Below are 18,386 nucleotides of genomic sequence, written 5' to 3'. Positions count from 1 at the left end.
TACACATTCCAGTGTTCTTGCCTAGAGAATTCCACAGACAGAGGAGCCTGGAGGGCTATGGTCCGTGGGGTTGCAAAGAGTCCTACAGGACTGCATGACTAACACTTAACATTCAATGTTAACTGCTTCCTTATCTCAGCTTTAAGACAGACCCTGCCTCTGGCATTAAGGGATCTCAGTTTTGCTATGGTGACCCTTTCTTCTAACACTTGCTTTCTGGGCTCAGAAATTGGTCTCACGATGAAACAAAATCAAGAGCAAGCAATTTATGTGAGAGTATCAAAAAAGCGGGTTGTTATTATTTTTGTTGTTCAGTCACTAAGTCGCATCTGACTCTTTGCAGCCTCGTGGACTGCAGCATCCCAGCATCCTCTGTCCCTCACTATCTCCCAGGGTTTGCCCAAATTCATGCCCACTGAGTTGGTGATGCTATCTAACCATCTCATCCTCTGCCGTCTCCTCCTCCTTTTGCCTTCAATCTTTATTAGGTCACAGCTAAGAAACTATTTCATACTCAAGATCCACATACTCAGCAGCCAATTCTCCAATGCGTCTGAAATTCAACTTGATACGTGCCTTCATTTTCTAGAACCTTCCTTTCCTCGTCTGCAAAACAGGGACGGTACAACTTACGTTGCCACCGTTTTCTGAAGATCACTGATAGTTTATACAAGTCCTAGCTTCGTGGCTGGGCTGTTAGTATATCCTAAATCAAGAACAGCGAATGTTACAACATATTTCGGAAAGCACACCCACAAGAAGGCAACACTCTTTAAAACATCAGGAGTCAGAATTATGAGAGACATACTAAAAAGAAGTATGCTGTTGTCAAAGAATTATAGTTTTGTTGACACCAGAAGACATTTTCTTTGGCTTCTGGGAAGATACTGTTATTTTATTGAACAGAAAATACAAGATCAATTTGGATCAAACTGTCACGTTCTGAGTAGATCTGAAAAAGACAGAGAGGCCAGATCAAGGCCATTCCATGGCTCCTGAGGCTGAGAAGAGTCCAATTTTGAAAACTATCATAGGGCACAGCAATCTCACTACTGGGCATACACACTTGAGAAGCCATAATCAGAAAAGACACATGTACCCCACTGTTCATGACAGCACTATGTACAACAGCTAGGACATGGAAGCAAGCTCGATGTCCACCGGCAGATAAGTGGATAATTAAGTTGTGGTACATATATACAACGGAGTACTACTCAGCCCATACAAAGGAATGCATCTGAGCCAGTTCTAATGAGGTGGATGAACCCAGAGACTTTTATACAGAGTGAAGTCAATTCAGAAAGAGAAAAATACCCTGTATTAATGAATATGTATGGAATCTACATATAGCACTGAAACATATACATTACCCTAAGTAAAATAGATAGCCAGTGGGAATTTGCTGTATGACACAGGAAGCTCAGATCTGTTTGCTCTGTGATAATCTGGAGGGGTGGGGTGGGGTGGGAGGGAGGGGACATATGTATATCTATGGCTGATTCATGCTGATGTATGGCAGAAACCAACACAATAATGTAAAGCAACTGTCCTCCAATTAAAAATAAACTTAAAAAAGCAGTACAATTTTGGTCACTTTTTATGATAGCTGGACGCTAAGTCTTGGCCCAATTGAAAGGCTACCTACAAAGTGAATTAGATGTCTTAGACGCTGAGATCAAATGTGCCAATTGCAAAGAACTCATCAATTTGTAAAGAAACAGTTGTAGAATCTGTAAGGCAGCCCCTTTTCAAAAGATTCTGCCAGCTTCCACCCATGGATCCCATGTCCCTCCCACAATAATCTCAGAATCAGCTGTCATCTCTGACTGTACCTGAGTTCACCCTCATGCAAAGTGGTCTGCGACAGGAGGCAATGGATTTTTGGTTGGGAGGTTACATTCATGACCTGGGGGTGTCTCACCAGCAACATCACTCCCTTGACCAGAGTGGGTGCCACGTGTCCCCTGACCTACCATGGAGGACGTCCTTCAGTCAATGGACTCAGAGGAGGTGCCAGGCTTCCCAGCTGAATCTGATCATAATCCATCAACTGACCTATAACCTTCAACTGGTTGCAGCAACTCTGGCTTTTTAGGACTTCAAGGACACTATCCACTGCGTCACGAGAAGTAAGGGCTTGTGTAATCAGAGCAGAAAAGCAGGATGAGCCGTGTGCCCAGCTGCCCACCTCCACCCACTGTGCCAACTCCTAAAAAAAATCACTGATTCCAAGTCCTTTCCTCCTTCAGAGACTCTTGGCATTTTCTCATCTGGGCCCCTCACGAGGCCAGCAGGCAACGGAGGCCTACAATACTCATCTCCACATTCATATCATGGTTGGGTTTCTGCCAGGGTTAGGAGCCCCATCAGATGAGATGAGCAGCTGAGGCTCCTCCCATAAGAAAATCAAGATCTGTTCCAGCTGGTGTACAGATTGGCTTTTCCAAATATACCTATGGGGATACTGGAGGGAGGTATTGCTTTCTGCTTCACCCCATTTCAGAATGTAAGGTCTGACCACAAATTCACAGCTGGAACACGAACTGTATTTTATTTCTCAATCATCGAGCAGAAAGAGAGAGGGAAAAAACAAAACAAAACAAAATCAGTCTTCTTAATGTGGTCCTGTCTGAAAGTTTATATGGGAGCAATATTGCTTCATGAGTCTTTAGCCAAGACGTTAGAGCATGAATGTTCTGAGGGAGAAGACATTAACTGGTCAGTTGTAATGAAGTTTCCCTGCGTTTGCTTCCCCCAGGAAAGGCAGGTGAGCTTTGGTCGGTCTTAAGTAACACGAAGCTGTAAAATATTTAGGTTGTCATCCCTCTCAGGACATGAGCTTCACAACAATCCTGGGGCACACGCAAGGCAGTGTACCCGAGCCTCCTTGTGTTCTACATGAGTCTTGGCAAGTCACCTGAGACTAGGGGGGCTGTGGGACAAATCAGGAGACAGGCCGGGAGAAGGCCGGAGACTCCTGTTTAGGAAAATATGCTCATCCTTCAAGGATGACCTTCCAGCCCCTGGTGGAGAGATCCTGCAGCCACACCCCTGGTGGTGCCCTTCTGCTACACAGAGCAGCCCCTGATGCAGGGCAAGCGTCCCCAGCAAACAGAAGCGATCCAAGAGGAAGTTCTAATTCAAGATTAAGACCCACGCACAGACAACTGAAGTTACATGGTTTCTATATGAAGACCAACCTTTACTAAAATCTTGAGAGAAAAGAAAATTCTGTGGGAGGGGCTCAGCTAACAGGAAAAAAATGCTCTAAGTCTCCTCTGCAATGAGGTGCTTTGTGAGGTGTCTGAAAATACCAAAAGTAAAAATCTGCTCTGTCTTGACTCTGCCCATTGTCAGATGAATGGGTAACTATGTGATATATATATATATATATATGTGTGTGTGTGTATATATATATATATATATAATGGAATATTACTCAGCCATAAAAAGGAACAAACTGGGTCATTTGCAGAGACATGGATGGACCTAGAGTCTGTCATACAGACTGAAGCAAGTCAGAAAGAGAAACACATCACTCTCGGGTTGCTATATTCCATGTATATTGCTAATGCATATATGTGGAATCTAAAAAAAAAAAAGTGGGATAGATTGAACCTATTTTCAGGGCAGGAACAGAGAAGCAGACATAGAGAACAGACATAGGGAGACAGAGGGGTGGGACGGATTAGGATACTGGGATTGACACTATAGACTGGGACTTGCCTGGTGGCTCAGACAGTAAAGCGCCTGTCACATTATAGACTGCCCTGTGTTAAATAGAGCGCTAGTGGGAAGCTGCTGCACACCCAGGGAGCTCAGCTCGGGGCTCTGTGATGACCTAGATGGGTGGGGTGAGGGATCTGAGGCGGGAGGGGTGTCCAAGAGGGAGGGGATATATGCATACAGACAGCTGATTCGCCTTGTTGTACAGCAGAAAATACAACACTCTAAAGCAATTATACTCAAAACCAAAATAAAACCTGCTCCAAACTGCTCTAGTAATACAGACAAGGAAGAAATAACGTCCATCAGTAGATGCTGGCATCGACTCTTTGCCTTTGAAGAGCAATAGAGAAGTAGGAGAAAATAAAAGGGGAAAATATGGGCTTTTTGTGAAGAGAAAGCAGCACCCTGACAGGTCTCACCAGAATGTAAAATGAAGATGACTTAGCTGTTACTGTCTTGAGATGGAGTTGCCAGTTGTGTTAACCAGCCATGAGGTTTTCCCCAAGGAACTCGTGTGTTGCCTTTGACTCCTGACGCTGAGGCAAGATGGCAGGGTGGACCACAGGAATCACAAGGAAGGATGCTACCAGCACAAACTGAAGGGAATAATTGCAGCTGGAGGCCTCCTGGTGACAATTTTGAGAAGGCAAACACAGCTGCAGCAGAGCCAAATAGAGCAGGCGAAGACAATGACGTCCATAAAGTTAATCACTCCGAAATATGCTGCCCTTCTGCCCAACCAGAAAATTCAACACCCCTCCCATAGTCTAGGAAGTCAAAATATAGTTCTATGCACAGAAACACCAGCTGTGCCAGGGATGCTGCAAGGGATGGCCACGGGGTTCAGGTGTTGCCCTTCTCAAGGCTGCAGTTCTGAGAACGGTGTTGCGGACGGATGTGGCCCCCTTTCTTGAAATTCAGGAAACTCCTCAGAAGAGGGACCATACATTGGGCTTAGAGAAGCCCACTGGAAGACTCACAGAAGAGAATGCAAAAGATATACATCAGGAAGACCTAAGAAAAGCAGGTAGAAAACTTTAGAAGAGCTGTTCTGTTAACGACCTAGAGAAGACTGGGTTAGGGTGCAAAGATTCAGGAGAGCTGAATAAGAGCACGGAATGACTATCCATTAGTCCACAACCAAAAGTTTTCCTTCCTACGCTTTTTCCTATCATCTGTCTCTTTTATTACTCCCCTAAGATTTCCCTCCTCCTCCAAGGAGAATATGAAACACCAGATTTCAGCCTACATCGGCCTCATTTGTGTGACACCCAATGTCTTACTCTGGAGGTGTACAGAGAAAACAATCGGGCATCAAGGTGTGCCTGTGTGCTGAAGAAGGTTTATACCAATATGCCCCCTTACAGGCCCACAAATCTCCTGTAGCTTTAGCCTTTTTAAGATGTTCAGTTGATGTGCTGGAATCCCACTACATGTGGGATTTCAAATTCTCCTTTCCGCAGCAACAGGAAGCCCCAGCCACATCTACCCAAGAAAATATTGATGGAGGGTCTACTGATATGCTTCTGTGAAGACCCTTTCTTCCTGCGCTAAACCTGTAAGGTCTTGATATGAGCAACATCTCAACAGCACCTGAGAAACAGCAGTCCCCAGATCTGAGGACTCTGCAGCAAGGAGAGAAAAGTCACTCAATCGGGCGCGAAGGGTCTCAGCTTTTCACCCAGAAGGTGTGGCAAGTCCATCACAGTGACGCTTTCTTCACCTTTAACAGCAGCGTCTCTGAGCTTCTGGGCCAAAGAGTCAAAACAACGTTCGAAGAACTATTTCCAGCAGTGTCACTAATATTTCATAATTTTTAGAGACAAAGACCATTAAATGGAAGGTATTTTAAGAAAGTGACGAATTATGCCAAAGATATGCCATATAGGTGTGTGTATATATATGCATACATTTATTTATATGTGCATATACTTTATATATGTGCATTTTATATATGTAATTTATATATAATTTATATTATATATAGTTACATGATATTGAGCCTACATAATTATTATAAATATATATGTATGTGTATGTATATATATGTGTGTGTGTATATTTGAAGGCAAAAGGAGAAGTGGGGGGCCAAGGATGAGATGGGATGGTTAGATAACATCACCAACTCAATGGACATGAATCTGAGCAAAGTCCAGGAAGATAGTGGAAGACAGAGGAGCCTTGTGCACTGCAGTCCATGGGATCACAAAGAGTCGGACATGACTCGGTAACTGAGCAACAACAAATACATATATATATATATATATTTCACCTATATCTACATACATATATCTTTATACACGTGTGAACCCATTTTTACACACATTTACAACCAGGTGAACAACAAAATATTTTGCTCTTTTAGCCTGAAGATCAGCTGACTTTGTCACATAAATGTGGTACAAATTTCCTGCTACAGGAGGAGACCAGGAGACAGGAAGACATCATTCAAGGAAAAGGATCTAAAATACCATCTTAAAATTTAATGAGCCCAAGTCTAGCTATGAACTTCTTTCACGAAAAGGCACGAAAATGAAGCCCCTTCAGCATAAAAACATTGAATTTTCGATCCTAGTACAGAAGCTGAACAACTATTCCGTTCCATGAAGCTCAAAAACAAATTTTTTTCAAAAGCTGTCCACAAGTGATGTCAAAATGTCAGAGAAATCAGCTGAAATGAAATGCATTCTCTGAGGAGTGAGTCAGCACCATCATCCGTGACCCCTGGAAGTCTTCAGTCCTGTTTGAGTCTATAAATGTCAGGCAAATGGGCTGGGGGAACTTGATTTCTACGATCATGACAGACAGAATCATAAACAATCTCACAGAGAAAACAAACCACCGATATCTTTAATTATTAAGACTTAAAATTCACACACTGCCCATACCCCATTTTTAAAGCACTATCACTATTAAAGGAACTTCTGCTGATGGAAAGGGGGCATGCATCATTTAAACTGAGGTCTCTTTCAAACAGATTTATTTAAAAATCTGACCTTAAGTAGAAGGCCACATGAATCTGGCAGAAAAGTTGAGAAGAATAAACTAAAATGATATTTTAGTCTAAATGCAGCCTAAACTTGATTTACATATATCTTTAGGAGGGGAAATTAAAAAATATGGGTCTAATAATTTGCCAACAAGTTGGCTCTGAGGCATTCATTCCAATGGAGGAATTAAAATTTAACCAAAAACCGAATTTGTACTCATCTGTCATTTTGAGAACCATATGATTACATATTTATTAGCACTTCATTTTAAATCATCAGCTGATTTTAAAGCATCACTCTCGGGATCTGAACATAATATACAATCTGCAGTTCATAAAACAGACTGCTCATAAAACTCCATGGGTAACAATGTGAACATGTACATCTCAAATATGTTCACAAGGTATTTCAACCACATAAGTGGAATTGTACTTCTATAAAACTAGTTGGATTAATCCCTTTCCATCACGGTTTAGAACAAACGGGAAGAGTGAAGCTGCTGAAAATCCCCCGTACGTTTCCCCTCCTTCTTCTTAACAGTCCTTTCAGAAGAGTCTGAAGCTTACAGTAAATGAAAAAGACATTCCCAGGAGGAGATGGGGGGTTTCCATCCCTTCACATCTCGATTCAGAGCATGAGAATATTGGATGGCACAATTAAACACTGATGATGCTAGAGGGGAATAATTATTTTACAATTACCTGCGAGCATCACATTTGCCGCGCTAATTAGTTTTTGTTTCCCACCAAGGTTTTTCCAGGAATGTGCAGCTCTGTTTCCCTTCAAGTTCAGCAAGAGCTTTTTCTTGAGGAAAAATAAAAATGCATTTTCTGCACCGCTACACAAGTAGCACAGAGCGGAGGCTGGCTTCCTTATATCACCTGCTCCACCCAGATAGTGGAAATACACACAGAAGGGCACGAGAACAGGGAGGGGCTAATGAGCTGGAAATCACTTGGACTTTACAAAGCTTCTCTTCTGCAGTTTTGTAGAACAAATATGACACTGAGAAATAGCTAACTCTTCATCACGGCCTAATCTGCCAACGCAAAGCAAAAACCGAAGCCTCCTCTGAAAGAAAAAAAAAAAAAATCTGCCGGTATTAATACTCTAAATGGGAAATAAAGATTTTTTAAGTTTGGAGGTTCAGCATGGGAAGTGAAAAAGACATCAGTGACTGATTTCTCACTGGGCTCCTTGCCATGTACTGAAAATCCCAAGGTTTCCCAGTGAAATGCAAATCAGGCAAGAGATTCTGATAGTATTGACAACTGTGAGGTCTGTCTACAATTTACTACAGTGACATCAGACCCCCATCATACATGGCTGTATATAAAAGCCTCAATGAGAAGAGAGTGGGTGCTGAACTTGTAAGAAACAAAGCTATGAGAAAGGAGTAAGGAGGAGTGAAAAATCTGGGGATTTACGTAAAAGAGGGAAGGAGATTGCAGTTTTTTATCAGAAGGCAAATATGCTATTATGATAGTGTTGCGGGGGAGGGGCCGCTGGGATGGAAAACATTCTTAATGAGGCTATGAAATCTTAATCACTGGGTTCATATCTGAAAATCCTATCTTCTTTTCATCTTATCTTGCAAGGTTCTTATTCCTCCCAGCTGACCATATCTCATCAACAGATGCCAGAGTAATCTCAATCCAGCAAATTACAATTAAACAGCAACACTCAGTTAAAATAATACCTCTAACCCAGATCAAAGATAACATTAGTGTTCTAAATGCCAACATGGGACGAATTTTTGGTTTCAGGAAGCAGTTGATACTGAGATAGGCACTCAGAAATCCCACCTGAAAATACTTCTTTAAAAAATTTCCTTAAAGTACCATACACACCATCCTTCTTTTAGCATCTTCACGTTTTAATTTCTTCTTATGTCTATCAAGGAATTGGGTGACAAATCTCAGCACTGTATTTTATTATTATTGGTAATGGCATTTTCCAAAAAAACTTTAAATGTCATCTGGGAAAAAAAAAAAAAGAACTCAAGGCTTTTGACTTTCATCTTGCTGGTACTTGGTAAACAAAAAGAAAAGTTTTAAATTAAAATATATTTTCTTTAGTTCATGAGCTCATGGAATAACTGTGAATTTGAATCAAACAAGAGTGATCAATTCACTAATTTGAATCAAATCAGACAGTCAATCCTAAGTAAGTGATAGGCATGTATCTCCTATAACTCTCCACCATTCCCAACAAAAATTCTGTCCTCTCTTCTCTCTGTATCAACACATAAACATGTGTTTATATAATACACACATACACATATATACGTATACACACACAAGCGAACCACAGCTTCACCATTTACTGCCTGTATAGCATGCACAAGAATGTAATCTATTCAAACATCATCTGTGAAATGGGTGCAACACCCACCACCCTTATAGCTACTATGAAAGCATAAGTACAGTGTCCTGGTACACAGCAGGCATTTAATGAATGACTCCTGCATTTGTCCTTTTAGTGGGGAGGGGGAAGCAGTAATACCACTGCCTTCTTGGACTGGTCCCATTGCTCCTCTAATGGTTTCTTTATCTATAAAATAATGAGGTCTGGTGTAACAGCTTTAACAGTGATGTCCCTAGAACTGCCTTCCAGTTTAATTAGATCCATATAGACATCTTTCAGGTTATCCCGACTTGGAGGCACTCAACAAAAAAAAGGTTAATGCACCAAGTTGACTCAGGGTAACTTTTTCTCTTTGTCAGTAAGATTACTCACCAAATGCAGCGGGGGGGGGGGGGGGGGGGGGGTGCAGATTTCATTTTAATTTACAGGTGGCTTCTCCTCAGCATCTTACTCTTAACATCACAAATCTGAACTAATACTTTAAAGGTGCACTCATAGATTTTTCCACCTCTAATTTCTCAGTTCTAAGATAGCATCTCTTAGATTTTGTTTAAAATTTGTTTAAAAATTCAAACATTAAAAAAAAAACAAAAACCTAATGCATACATACGATCAGTCAAAAGGTGAAACAAAGAATAAAATCCCCATCTCCAACTATAATCCAAAACCAATTGCCCCAGTTTAAAAAAGGATTTAAAATGTCAGCTCTGGTGTTGTTTTCACTATGCTCTGTTGCAAATGCCATTCTATAGTAACACAAGAACAACAAAAGTTTGATAGTTAAGATCATTTAAAGATCTATTTCCATGTACAGTTTTGATGTCGAACATTGAAGACCCCAGGACCTTGAAGCCCATGTCACAACAATTCTATACCCACTACAGAGCCTTAAACAATCCGGCTTTTTAAACACCTGATGGCTCATGGGGCCATCAATGGTAATCATTTACCTCACAAGCTATCTGTCCATCTGCCTTAAGGACTCACACATATTACATCTTGCAAACTTATCTAATAGATTCTTGTGGGAAAACGCCATTGAAAATATGTGCCACAGATTTAGAAAAATCAACACCAGAAAAGCCCTGTGTCTTACATAAGTTCCTTTTAGGAACAGGCCAGTATCTAGCTGACGGCATTTCAAGTCCAAATGGCAACAGACCGTAAAAGACAAGGGGTCCAGAAAACAATAAACCCGTACCTCTACCCTCTCAACTGTCTGCATGTGGCAGTAAGATACACTTGGAGGTGAATTTCAAGCATTTTCAACTTGTCATATTCCTTCCCACGAACCCCTATTCCCCAAAGACCGACTCTAATGTGAGTTAATTACAAACTCTTAAGGAAAACATGCTACAGTACTCTTAGGGCTTAAGGAGACATAGAATCGATATTTTGGAAACAATAATATTATTTACAAATCCTCTATTTTTTTTTAAGCTTCAATCTAGAGTTGAAAAAGACTTTGAAAACAACTTGAGTTTAACTCAATAATCTAACACATGGAATAACTAACACATGAAGAGAAATGGGTTGAAGTCATATTAGGATCTTCAGAGCTGACTCCATCCTTAAGACAAAACCGCTCTATTCAGAGTAGTTTGCGCCAGTCACATTCATCCACTAAATGAAAACGATAAATTAAATTTTCATAATTAATAATTTAACTGAAAAGAGAGAGCATCTTTCAGAGGCCATTAACACTTTACACTCAGAGAGTATTCTTAGCAGGTGAGAATCAATTGCACAATTATGACCAAGAAAATCTTTGGTTCGGCCTTGACACGCTAAGGAGCAGAGGAGAAAACACACAGAACTTTCAAATTAGCTACCTGTGTAAACTTGTGTTGAAGCCCTATAAAGGTAGCTATTTTAGGGGTGGTGGGGTGAGAAGCCAGCGATCTCTCAAAACAAATATCATGGGAACGGTACTAATCAAGATTAACTTCACAGAGAAAACTGCCAAAGAGAAATTCAATATTTTAATTTACATTATCTGATTATCTTAGTTGAACAATGAACCTGACCACGCGTAAAAGCAAGTTAACATTCTTAATATCGACAAGAAGGACAATTCACATTTAACAGATTTTCATCCCTCTCCTCACCTTTTTTTCCCCTCCTAAATCCTAGGGGCTCAAATAATTGGCCACTGCGGAGCTTCTCAAGAATCTCTCAGCTCATAACATTTAACATCCTAGAAAAAGAATCTAGCACCGTAGGGGAAAGTTAGTTGCCAGGGAAATGGATCATAAAGCTCGGAATGGCCTGAAAATTGCAACGGATACAGCAAAGTGCCAGAAAGAATATGAATGTTATCTAGGGGTGCGTACAATAGGAAACATTTTATACGTACTCTTACCAAGGAGAGCAGTCCCTTTTTCGCTCGATTAATTGTAGCTTAGATTCACTATCACATTTCTTGACTGATAAGAGACAACTGTGTATATTCCAAGCCTGAAATGGACACAGACCTTTCATCCCCACTCCTGGCAACCTTCGGGGCTGTCTTTTCAAACATGCCTGAAATACAAGCAGATCCTATTGCCTCCAGAGTGCCCCAGCTGATAAGAGTAACTTTCCTATCAAGACTAACCAGACCGGAGAAAAATGAGGCATACTTTCCTTTCTTAAGGAATCCGAGCTCTCGACTTCTCCCAATAAACTCTCTACTCTAGTTTGACGACGTGTAAAACAACCACAATCACATTAATTATTAAATTATAGGCTGCATATCAGACAAACCACCGTGATTACGTAAAAATTACCTCTAATTTCTGCAGAGTACACCTGGCTATTTTAATGTTTTGTAATTATCTCCTCCTCCCCTTTTTTTCCTCCCCCCGCCCCCACCCCAAGAAAAGGATTTTTGCAAAGGGTAAGACAAGAGGAGCGGACAATTTGGCAAGAAGAGATCTGTAAACGGGCCACGAGAGCTCCAGCAGCCCCGAATTTCAAATGACACGAGCGTGCACGCGCCCACCCCACCCTGGGACGCCGCGCCCCGCTCGCCGATCCCCGCGGGCCGGACCCCACGCCCAGACCCCGGGACCCCGCGTCCGGCTCTCTGGTCCCCGCTCTCCGCCCCACCCCGGGCTCCGCCGCTCCTCCGGACGCGCTCCCACCTCTCCCCGCATCCAGCGCCGGCTCCGAACCCCAGGGCGCGGCCGAACCGGAGCCGCCCCCCGCGTCCCCAGGGCGCAGGAGCGCCGCCGCCCGCCCTCTCCCTCCGCGGAGCTCCGGACCAGCGTCCCGGAGGCGGCCGGGCGGCCACACTCACATTCTGTCTGGAACTAGCAGGCGGCCCTCGACCATCATGTCCGGGAGGAAATCCAGCTTGAAGGCAGAAGTCATGTTCGCGGCGCGCGCTCTGCGCTCGGGCGCGGGGGGCGGCGGTGCGCGCGGCCGAGCGGCGGCGGGCGGCGCAGACGGGCAGGGACAGGTGCGCGCGGCCTCCCCGCGGCGGCCGCCCGAGCCGGCACTTGTCACATTCTCTCCACGCCGCTCTCCGCCAATCCCTGCCGACACCCAGCGCCCGGGCCGCAGGCCGCCGAGCGCCAGGTGCGGCGAGCGGGGGCGGAGCGCCGCGCCCGCCGCGCAGCCGCTTAACCCCTGCGGGCCCGCGCGCTCGGCCCCCGCGGGGAGGAGGGCGCGGCGGGACCGCCCCCTGGACAGATCGCCGCCCGGCCTGCGGTCCTTGGCGTCCAGACTTGCACACCCGTCCCCCGCGCCGGCTGTGTCCGGTCCCGTTTCCAGGCGCCTGGCACGAGGCCCGAATGACCGCTTGTCGTGGGTTGAATGCCACCGTATTGCCCAAGCCCCGTGCACGCCACGAGCGCACCCGAACTCCCCAACGGAAGCCACGAGAGACGAATCATCACCGGGGTTAGTTTAAATGCTCGTCGGTGGGCTGTGCTCGCCCGTGTATGAACTCACCACAATAACTGAAATAGCATTCGTGGTTGAGCCAAAGTAAATATCAGAGAAACGGCCCAAGTTGACATTTGGGGACTTTTCAGTGCTTCAAAAAGAAAGATGCACGAATCCCTGCACGATTATATTTCCTTTTGTATCATCTTGAAAACATTGAGACGTATACGGGACTGAAACTAAGGGTGATAAATCACCTTTTCTTTTAAAACGATACATCACGAATTGGTCATTTCCAAGTATTTAACACAATGATTAAAAACCAAGAGTGGCTTCATGAAAGAGTGCTGGGTCTGTAATGGCCATGAAGCTTAAATACTCGTTTAAGATCTGTGACCAATTTACTAATAGGAATTGGGAAACAGGACAGAACTCTCACGAAGACAAGAAGGGAGTTCAATTTTCCCAAGTGATCTGTGAAAATTTTTAAAAGATAAGTATAAGGTGATGTTCTAATTTGGTGGCCTCGTGACTTTTGTTGCTACATTTGTTTGATGAAACTGAAATTTTCACAAGGTCAGAAGCCTGTAAAACTTCTGTGTAGCCTATTTCACATTCTAAAGTAACCTCATAAATTGCATACTAGAAGTTCCATAGCTTGCCTCTTTGGGTAATCACTTTGAATTTTATTTTGAAATGATGTTTCACACCTAGGGGTGTAGTCAGCCAGCAGCGGGTTAAATAGGTCACGTGGCATTGTATCACGCGGCATTGTATCACGTGGCTTTAAATGTATCTGACACCATTATAGGAGAAAAAAATTGTTTTTCTCACCAATTTCTTGTATTATAGTGAGATAGGATCATCTTTAGAGGTTATGAAGGAATATGGATATTTATATACCAATATGAAATCCACACATCAATTGTAAATCCTGCCTTGAGTAATTTGGAATAACAGGCCTGGTGTACTCAGTTAGGTCCATACATACTTAATTGACTTGATTTTCTTCTTCAGCTGAGCAATATATTTGGCTTTTGACCGAAAGGGTTCTAAGATAGGTGGAGGGCTAGGACCAACCTTCCTCTTAAATATTGCCTTTCTGTGGAACCAGGTCTAGATTCATTGCTAAGTCGCTTCAGTCGTGTCCGACTCTGGGTGACCCCATAGACAGCAGCCCACCAGGCTCCGCCGTCCCTGGGATTCTCCAGGCAAGAACACTGGAGTGGGTTGCCATTTCCTTCTCCAATGCATGAAAGGGAAAAGTGAAAGTGAAAGTCGCTCAGTCATGTCCGACTTAGCGGCCCCATGGACTGAAGCCTTCCAGGCTCCTCCATCCATGGGATTTTCCAGGCAAGAGTACTGGAGTGGGGTGCCACTGCTAGATTCATAAAGAACTGAAAAACAGATGCAGTAAATGAATTCTTATACCCAAATGCCCCAACTTTTCCTAATAAGTTACATTTTCTCTCTATCCTCATTACTGCAGACTGTCTTTGAAATTGTAAGAATTTTGTTGGTCTTTCAATAACCTTGATAAAATTAGCCAGATAAATGAGACAAACCTCGACAGTCCCTGATTTTGAAGATATGATTTATATAACTCCCAAATGTAGATAAGCAGCTGACTCTATAATAAAATTATCTGAAGAATGAACGAACAGAACCGGCCTCCAGAACACAACTGCATTCATCAAAAAGGAAAACGTTTTCCAGGCTGCTATGGAATGAAGCTCCATGCACATCTACATCCTGGAAGGTGGAAAAAGCTTCCTTAACACGTGCACTTCTGAAATATTTATTTTCTCTTTAATTGCATGTGAATTAGTTGGGAGACGCGGTAGGGGAAGGCCTCTTACTGACTTAAGCCTTCTCAGCAGTTTGTTAAATTCTAGGCTCCAATCCCTTGAGGCAATAGTGGATTCAAAGCAGCTTTTAATCATACTATAAGGAGGGTGAGGAAGTATGTAAGTAGGTCATAGAGAAAGAACCACGAGTGCATAGGTTACTGCCTTATTTAACAACTACAGTGTGTCCCAGAGTTTTCAAAGCACATTTGCTTTGGCCATGTAAAGTCAGAAGCAAACCCGGGGTCAGATATAAAAGAAGACTGGCTCGTACATGAAATACAGTGACAACGCGAACGAAGGAAAGCTTCGGATGTAGCTGAGCTGAAATAGTTTGGTTGCCAAATACATAAATAATAGAGTGACTGCATGGGCTCTTAATGTAGGTGCTGGAGAGAAACAAAGTGCACACACACATACATCCACCCCATTGGGGTGTGTTTCTATAATCACAGCACCTCCACAATAGCCATTTTAAAAAAATGCAAAAATTCAAAAGCTCTTGAGCTTAAAATCAAAAACAAAACAAAACATCCAAACAAATACCACTTGATGAAAAGCTTCAATCTATCATTTCTCTGCTTCGGCAGAAGAAAAAAAAAACAAACCTAAAACAACTCGACGCCCCCCCCGCCCCCCCCCCCCGGCCCCGCTGCCTTTTTAATTTTCACTCTGTGACGAGCCGTCAGGTATTATGATTTGGTAGTTGGAATTATTTTGCAGAAAGCTTGACTGAGCCGCTGCTAAACACACCGGGTTCAGAGACGCTATTTTATTGCCAAGGTTCTTACCAACAGCAGTGAAAGGGGGTGAGGCCATGGTGAGCACCCCCTCCTGGGCCCAACCTGGTGGGTGACACCTCTGTGTGCTGACCTCCCTGGGGGCCAGGCAGTGGGGAACCACGCAATTTCCTCACCATTTTTGCTTCACTGTAGAAAAACCTTAAGCTGGTCCCTAAGCCCATCCCCCTACCTTCCCTAATTGTCTATTTTTTTTAATCAACTTGCTATTCATTTCCCAAACAAAAGGCAATTCAAGAATTGGAAGCACTTCAAGGGAAAGTTTCTGAATGACCTCATTTTATACGAGGCCTCCCAAGGCAATCGGGTGCACGGCACTGTTTCAGCACTGCCCTGCTTCGCTGCGCCCCCCCCCCCCCCATGGTCATTGTTTGAGCGCTGAATTATCACGGGCAGTAAAACACACACACACACACACACACACACAACCTCAACAGAGTGCTAATGAATGCATCTTTACGTGGAGTACACACTGCTCCAGTGCAAAGTATTCGATTTCCGTCACCCGCCTTCATCAATGCACCAGGATAGAGTCCCTGACCATAAACATTCCAACATTTTTGCACAAAGTTTATATCGTAACTTAAGAGACCGGGGCCCGATAGTGATAGATGCTTATAACCCAAAAGGTAATCTTCTTCTCCTGCAGAAATCCCTGTATATTTTATGACAAATTTCCATGTTTTAATTATTCCCACATATAACATCATGGGTCACAGCCTCTGTAAAGCAGCAGACAGTCGGCCACGCAACTATAGATGTACGCATCCTGTTCCATCTCCTCAATAGGCACCTTCACTAAAGGGTTTTTCTCCCCTCACTTCTGGCTCTTTATTACAAACTAGAATCCAAAACATCTTTCCCCATCACCTTTTCAAAGTCAAATTTTATTAACATAGCTGTTCCAGTTTAAAAAAAGCCCAGTGTGCTGAGATTCGTTTGGAGCAAGAAAGGCCCTAGAAGGGACGCAGGGAATGGGATTCCCATCACTGGGGGTTTTCCAGCCAACAAATGTGAAATCCACATGAATTTTAAGTACCTGGGAAAGTTTCTCCATGGCCATGTGTTTGTTCTTGGCTTACCCCAGTTTCATCAGCAACTTGCAAAAATAAACAACAGTGTCTTTTTCCATGTGCTTAAAAACCCCCAAATAGATCCTAAGTGATGCATTATAAAGGTATATTTTCTTAGCTCCATAATAAAGGTATCCCTTAAATACTTCCATCACCAGTCATAAGTTAAGTGATCTTATTATCTGCTGCCCCCCGCCCCCATTTTGAAAGGTTCTGGAATAGTGACTTTGTCACAGTCCTAAATGGACTTCAGTAAAGTCACACTACAGTAAAGATGACATTGTGATCAAATTCTTATTTTACATTTTTTTTTTTAACAGGAATTTTCAGCCGTTGCTCTACCTCGAGAGCAGCTGCTACTGGCTTTTTGCAATCTTGTGTTTTTCTGAATCTGTTTTCCACAGAGCCGAAGACATAATGGTGAACTTCCCTCTCATCTGAAGAGACCCTCCAACCGAAGATGGGTTGTTTGTGTACGTACCTTCGCACTTGGAAATGAGGTGCCCCTCTAGGGTTTCCAGAAGCTTCCACTCCAAGGGGATGAAATGCTAACACTGTGGACCTGGCAGGCCTCGCGCCCAGCCAGCTCATCACTTCCCTCTCGGCCTTACATTTCCCTTTTCCTTTCTTCATTATCCTTGCCGCGGCCTTCTTTCTCTCCCTCCCCCCTCAGCTTTCTCTTTCTCTCTCCCGCTTTCTCTCTCCAACGGAAGCCAGACAATGCCAGACAGCCTTCCTCCACAGCTGCGGCGCTGAGGAGGCAGGTGACCACCAAAGTGACCAGTCTTGGGGGCTCATCTGTCGGGGAGTCAAGTTTGCCTGGACCAAGGCTGTGTTCTCAGCTAGGAACAGCTGTTTCTGGGGTGCCCCCTCTCCACACATCGTCATGGGGCGGAGGGGGGAGGATGTAAGACAGTGTCCCGCAGAGTGAATAAACAGGATTTGAAAATTGGGGAGGAGAGGAAGGCTGGCCTGGTGATGTGTACATGGAGGCACTCAGAAAACACAGCCTCCGAAGGAATGTCCCAGCGGCCTCTCAAAGATGCGAGATTTGTCAAGACTGTATCGGGTACCTTTATCTGGTGCCAGCCTGGCGGCAGGAACAAAATTTATAGCTATCAGGATGGGGTTTTCAGTTCCCTGGCAATCGGCCCTTGAACCACCCCCTCCCCCAAATGTTTTCCCCAATCGGTCAGAAGTTCTCATTTTACTGTCACATGCTATAAATTTCAAAAAGAGAAACTACTGTTTGACAAAACACAACAGCTGAGGGGCAACAGCTGGGTGGATATGGCAGTAGGCATAACATTAGGTCCAGAGAGAAAGCTCCAACAGGTGGGGGTGGATAAATAGAGAAAGGAAGTTTTAAGCTTTCCTGGAGGGATTGAGGGAGTAGTCTGAAGCTGATCTTGGCAAGAATCAAAATCTGGAACTGAGAGGGACTCTCCAGAGGTCTGAGAGCCCCACTGGCCTCAGTGTCTCTCCTTTTTCTGAACAAATACATCTTGAAGAAGAGGAAGGATTAAAGAGACCAAATGCTTGGATCGCATGTAAAACAAAACACATTTACCCACATGATGATGGATTCCCCATCAAAGAGCTTTTCCTTCCAAGGATCAGAAGTCATCTGATACGGTGCATGCAGATCCCACTCTCTAAGACAAACGCTACTTGCAAATGGGGTGAAATAGATGATAAGACTTAAGAACC

At 43.6% G+C, this 18,386-nt stretch overlaps 1 protein-coding gene across 28 annotated transcripts in view; it reads right to left on the bottom strand.

Annotated features, from left to right (window-relative positions):
- The window catches only part of CELF2 (CUGBP Elav-like family member 2), a 553,512-nt gene that overhangs the window by 298,844 nt on the left and 236,282 nt on the right, over window positions 1-18,386 (bottom strand). For 6 of the 28 annotated variants that reach the window (XM_069547197.1, XM_069547200.1, XM_069547198.1 and 3 more), the window contains exon 1: window positions 17,158-17,841. The exons of 10 other annotated variants lie outside the window; for them this stretch is intronic. In XM_069547197.1, coding sequence (XP_069403298.1) covers window positions 17,158-17,309 — 152 coding nt within the window. In that variant the 5' untranslated portion in view covers window positions 17,310-17,841. Of the gene's footprint in view, window positions 1-12,211; window positions 12,933-17,157; window positions 17,842-18,386 lie in introns of those variants that run through there. 12 more of the 28 variants (XM_069547214.1, XM_069547207.1, XM_069547217.1 and 9 more) reach the window with 4 other exon arrangements.

The sequence above is a fragment of the Ovis canadensis genome, chromosome 13 (genome assembly GCF_042477335.2).
Source record: "Ovis canadensis isolate MfBH-ARS-UI-01 breed Bighorn chromosome 13, ARS-UI_OviCan_v2, whole genome shotgun sequence".
In the NCBI taxonomy this organism is placed as follows: domain Eukaryota; kingdom Metazoa; phylum Chordata; class Mammalia; order Artiodactyla; family Bovidae; genus Ovis; species Ovis canadensis.
The sequence above is the reverse complement of the archived record's forward strand: the minus strand, read 5'-3'. Positions and strand labels throughout refer to the sequence as shown.